The 5,961-nt window shown below is 39.7% G+C and overlaps 1 protein-coding gene across 5 annotated transcripts in view; it reads right to left on the reverse strand.

The window, feature by feature from the left end:
* Positions 1 to 2,941: 2,941 nt before the first annotated feature.
* The window catches only part of kifc3.S (kinesin family member C3 S homeolog), a 44,117-nt gene continuing 41,097 nt past the window's right edge, over positions 2,942 to 5,961 (reverse strand). For all 5 annotated transcript variants that reach the window (XM_041591280.1, NM_001091329.1, XM_018259555.2 and 2 more), the window contains 4 exon segments: positions 5,316 to 5,545; positions 4,310 to 4,441; positions 3,909 to 3,972; positions 2,942 to 3,443 (listed from right to left, as the gene is read on the reverse strand). In XM_041591280.1, the coding sequence (XP_041447214.1) occupies positions 3,418 to 3,443; positions 3,909 to 3,972; positions 4,310 to 4,441; positions 5,316 to 5,545 (452 nt within the window). In that variant the 3' untranslated portion in view covers positions 2,942 to 3,417.

The raw sequence follows: 5,961 nt of genomic DNA on the forward strand, positions 1-5,961 counted from the left end.
TTTTGTATTGTGTATAAATTACTTAACTGACATTAATGGGGTGATGCAATCATCTGCACACGTGGTTCTGGTCCGGACTGAGAATTAAAATAGGCCCTGGTATTTCAGGTACATAGAGGCCCAAACAGCCCCTACCAGCCCACTAAATACTGACTTTCTATGGGACCTTATAGCAGCCCCTCTGGCATTTGCTAGAACCCACAGATTGCCAGTCCAGGCCTTATGTGGTTACTGAATCTGTCCTAAAATACCCAGTTCTCAGTTGTGCATGTTTGCTGGATGTTCTCAAAGCAGAAACCTGTGCACTACTATAAAGCATGGCTTCATCAAATGACTAGAAACCCATCCACCTATTTTGTGGTAAGTATAGGGCTCGCAGATTTGAACAAGCAAATACTAGGGAAAGGGTTAAAAATACTGCAAACTGGCAGGACCCCAGGATGTACTATTAGAATAGGGGGTGATGACATGGGGAACCCTAGGCAAATACTGTACTTGGGAAGATCTTCACTAATTTCTTAAAGGAACAGTAACACCAAAAAGTTCTTTAAAGTAATGAAAATATAATGTAGTGTTGCCCTGCACTGGTAAAACTGGTGTGTTTGCTTCAGAAACTCTACTATTGTTCATATAAACAAGCTGCTGTGTATGAATGTTGGAAATTGAAGAAAGTCTTTATGGCACAGGTTAAATAGTGGATAACAGATAACACCATTATATTCTACAGAGCTTATCTGCTGTGTAACTTGAGCCTTTTCTCCTGAATGGCTGCCCCCATTGCTACACAGCAGCTTATTTATATAAACCAGTGATCCCCAACCAGTAGCTCGTGAGTAACATGTTGCTCTCCAAACCCCTTGGATGTTGCTCCCAGTGGCCTCAAAGCAGGAGCTAATTTTTGAATTCTAGGCTTGGAGGCAAGTTTTGGTTGTATAAATACCAGGTGCACTGCCAAAAAAAGCCTCAATGTAGGTTGCCAATCCACATAGGGGCTACCAAATGGGCAATTACAGCACTTACTTGGCACCACAGGAACATTTTCCATGCTAGTGTTGCTCCCCAACTCCTTTTACTTCTGATTGTTGCTCATGGTTTCAAAAGGTTGGGGATCCCTGATATAAACAATAGTAGTGTTTCTGAAGCAAACATGACAGTTTTGCCAGTGCAGGGCAACACTGCATTATATATGTAATACTTAAAAATCACTTTCACTTTTTGATGTTAGTGTTCCTTTAAACTTTCATTTTTAATTGCAGCCTCTCTTTACTTTGCGTTAGTGTGCTTGTCAATTATGACATCAGTGGAGAGGAGGGTGTTACTTGTCAAAAAAGTGTCCCTCCATCAAATTGCAGATTTTATTATTTTACTTGTTTCCAGAACAAAGGCATGTGTTTTTTTTTCAAGCCTTTAGTGATATACACAATAATAAGCCAGAGTTGAATCATATGTAAATAATCCTGAATCATTCATGGTCCCTAACTCCTGATCTTTTAAATGGTTTTGCACCTGATTTTTGGCTAATGCACATTTAGGAACACAGCAACTTTTGCACATACAATTAAGATGTTTTTTTTACATAGAAATACTTGTGTGTGTACTGTATATAATTTACTGGTTCGTTCAATTATGAAATGAAGACAAGACCAGGGGAAAGGATTTGTACAAAGGTAGAAAGCAGAGTTAGTGACCATGAGGGATTCTAGAAAGTGTTTAATTCCATGGTTCCATATGCTTGTTGTGCCCTGCACACCTTATAACGTGTCTCTGGCACTACGAACATTGCTGCAACCAAAACGACCCAATTATTAACATTTTCTTTAATTTTCCCCGAATAACAAGATTCAGCACTGAAGCTTTCTCTGTGATCCTTTTTATTTCTGAGCATTGGGACTTCTAATTTGAAATTGTTTGTTGGAAATCAGACTTTCTGCTGAGCAGGCATCCATTCCTTATTTTTAATCTGTATTTTAGAGCCATTTTGTGCAGCAATAACAGGGAAGGGAATAGATATTTACCACCTTTGCCCACTGTTTAGGAATGATCCATTCTATTTAGTGCCAGGAATTCCGGACTGACTTCAAGGCTTTGACTGCACTCTTGTAGGAGATTCCCCTTTCAGTTCTTCAGCCACAACTTTCACCCAAGCTTTGGTTTTTTTTTTTAAATAAACTTGGAACTTGTTCGCTTGCACCTTCCAGACACCCTCATTCTTCACTGTAAATATGGGTGGGGGAACTTCAGGCGCTCCTTCTGTCACCTGACCTGCACACTACCTGCGTGGCTCTCTTAAGTCACATGCTCTAATGGGCAGTTATTAATAGAAGGGTTGAACCTCTTCCTGTCCTAATTTTGCTTCTAATGTCAGTTGATCACATGGAGGTACCATTATTGTTACTTACTGGTGCAGTTCCTGTAGGAGTTGGCGGACTCACAGAACAATGGGACTGATTGTTGCAGGCTGAAAACAGGAAGTAGTTTTTGAATGATTAATAAAAGATAAGTCACTGGAATTGTTCCATCTCAAATATACAGATGATTGCAAATGATAAAAAAAAAACTGTAGACCAATAAAATCCCTCCGGGATGTGGCTTTCTTACAGGTAGATATAGAGAAACGTGTCAGATGAGATTCAGTGTTGATAAACATAATGTCGTCCACATGGCATGCAAAAATATGCAAGTCACTTATACCCTTAATTGGACTGTGTTCAGTTAATCCTTGATAGTGTAGGACATAGGTGGTACTCGTGGATAATAAACCTGGCTGTAACAACAATGCCAGACAGCAGCTGCAAGTGCAAAACAAAGTTTTGAGCAGTATTAAATGGGGGTATAAATGAATGGGAGGCCCCTTTACAGAGCACTGGTAGGGCCTCATCTGAATACTAGAGAGATTGCATAGAAAAAATATATATTTTCTCAGAGAAAAGAAATCCCAGTCTTGCAGTATGACATACTTTAGTTCCATATAAGCTTATGCATATACAATTTCTGAGCTTTTTATCCTGCCCTCTCATGTAAGAGCCATATACAGGGTGTATATATATATAAAATATCTCCATTTCTTAATTCAAAATAGGAATGTTAACATAGACAAAAGAAAACATTGACATGTAATAAATGGTGCAAATAAATGTACAAATATATTAATAAAGAATATCTACAATTAGGCAGCAGTAAGTATTTGTACATAAGAAGTATGTGATGACTAAAGTGCAGTGTGTGGTCCTGTCTATGGGCTCCATTAAGTCACAGCATTTGGTTCAAGTGATTTCCCACAATCCTGTGCAGAGAATAAAGGCAGGAATCCCAGTCAATGATAATTCCTCTGTTTCTCATGTACTAAGACTTTTGTAAACGTCGACAAGCATCTTATGGTGGCAAAAAACGGATATGGCAGTGCAGATATGAATTTGGTCATGGGGGACTTGTCCTCTGCCGCACTAGAGAGAGAGAGAGAAAAAATAAAAATTGTTAAATTTGAAAACCTTAAACCAAATATTGGATGACAACACGGCCCAGGATTTCACATCAACAGTCTAGCCAAGGAAAATAAGGAACAGCTAGGCAAGTCACATTTCCCCTCTACAAAAATGTTAGTAATAAGCATTCAGTGGCACAAAATAAAACTGCTCTGCACAATATTAGTTTAAAAAGAACAGCACAATGTTTTCATTTCTTTATCCAGGAAGCAGGTGCCCAGAACTTAAACAATGGGCAACTCTGCTGTGGCTGTGCATGCATCCTACTACTATCAGGTAATACTCAGGCACAATACTCAATGGTGCAATATGGAGCTACTGCTCTGCAGGAAGTCACCGCTACCCACTTCCCCTCTAAATCCAGCCACCACTAGCTACTAAATTTTGATTTAACAAAAATGACAGCAGAGAGAGTATCGTATCTACCTGAGCCCTGAGGTTTCCTCCGCAGGGAGGTGCCTTTAGTGCTGCGTAATACTGGACTTTCACTCTGCAAAGAAAAACAGTGTGTAAAAAAAGCTTGTCAGACCAGCATGCAATGTTACATGAAGGCCATCATCTGCACAGAAAATGAGAAAGTTATACAGTTATAGGTTTTAGACTGGAGCTAAGGGCTTATAACATAATAAGATATATAGAAAATGAGCTATCAAAGTACTTTGCAATTCACTTTAATTTAAAGAGCCATTTTTGAGACAGTAGGTGTGCTGTGAAATAAGCATTCAGCCATTACTTCTCCTAGCTGAGACTGACGTGCTTTAATGATGAAATGCAGTTTTTATGGTCAATGCCATCAGTCACATGGGTAAGTGACTAGTAGTTCATACCTCTGCCAATTCAGCATTTGGTGGTGGCTGCTCAATTTTTCTTGAGGGTGCGCCCAACTCAACTGCCCGCACTCTGTCCCCAAATCTTAAAGAACATAGGGACTCGCTTATATTCTTCTCTGCAGGGGAGACCTAAAGAGCAAACAAGCAATGAACAAAGCCCACATTAATAAGAATAAGGACATTGTACACTAGGTAGAGACCTTAATTGTCAAACTGGCTAAACCAACTGATCGCTTCTGAGGATGACTCCCATAAAATTTCTAAAATGTTCATACCCCCACCATGAAATGCTATGGAAATCAGAGCCTTTACATATTATTAAGTGGGATAAAATTACAACAAAACAGGATATGTTTAGTGAAGTAGCCATTTTTATTTCTTAAAGGGAGCCTGTCATCTTATAACCCCACAAGCTTATAAAGACTTATTCAATTATTATTACTTCTACATCAGATTCCATTTATTTTTTTAACTTTCAATCCTGTTTTACTCCGCTTTAGCTAAGCTTTCGTATCTCTTTAAGTCTACTTGTAAAATCTCCAAGGCATTCCAAGCAGGATCATAGTAAATGTGAGCCTTTCAGATAAAGGGACATATATTTATCAAAGGGTGAAAATACAGATCACCAGAGGAAACTCCACAATTTAGGGCAGAGACACACACTCAGATTTGGGGAGATTAGTCGCCCAGCGACAAATCTCCTCTTCGGGGCAACTAATCTCCCCGAATTGCCTTCCGCCCGCTAGAATGTAAATTGCTGGGGGTTGGCAACTGGTGCACTTCGTTTTCCGAAGTTGCCTCACGAGGAAATTTCGGGCGACATCGGAAAATTATGCAATCGGAGTGGGAGGCAGTTCGGGGCTATTCGTCACCCCGAGAGAAGAGTTGATTTATCGCCATGTAACTAAATCTCCCAGAATCTGAGCATGTGTCTCTGCCCTTATTCACTTGTGTGCAATAAAAACGAATCCAGTATTAGCTTTTTGAGCGATTCCTGGGGTACCTGAAGGAGAAGTAACGCCTTTCCTTCCCGACTGAGCGGCTCTTGTAGAAGGTAGGTAAGCTTAGAGTTGCGATAGGGAATATGTCCCTGCTGTGAGCGTAAAGCTGAGATCACATCTCCCAAGGCAGACAATGAGCGGTTAATGCACTGAGCTTCCCGCAGGCGTTCTCCTGCTGCACCCGATCGGGAAACCCGCTCTGAACCTGCTAGGTCTACTAGGTAAAGTTTTCCTAAGGGAGCAAAGAGGAAATAACATCTTTAGCATAGTAAGTGCAAACAAAATTCTCTATGTACCGCAATGTGAGAAGCACAGTTAAGTAAATGAAAATGAACAGACTTTGATCCATCTATAGCACCTTGGGGAGTCTTAAACTCTATAGAGGTTTCCATTAAAACATGCTACTAATTGTATATACCTGGAAGTAAGCATTTTAACTGTATTCTTTTAAATATACCTGCCACGGGCTTGTATGCTATTCTCATTTATCTTATATTGTTAGTATATCTTTATTTCATGTGGTGAATCAGTGCTATGTGCTACACAATATAAAGGATTTAATTATTATGTGATTTGGATAGTTAGCCTGCTAAAGCTAAAACATAGAGAGCTCCATCAGCTGCTGTGAAGATTTCCTGCCCAGAAATT

This window comes from Xenopus laevis, chromosome 4S (genome assembly GCF_017654675.1).
Source record: "Xenopus laevis strain J_2021 chromosome 4S, Xenopus_laevis_v10.1, whole genome shotgun sequence".
NCBI classification, from domain to species: domain Eukaryota; kingdom Metazoa; phylum Chordata; class Amphibia; order Anura; family Pipidae; genus Xenopus; species Xenopus laevis.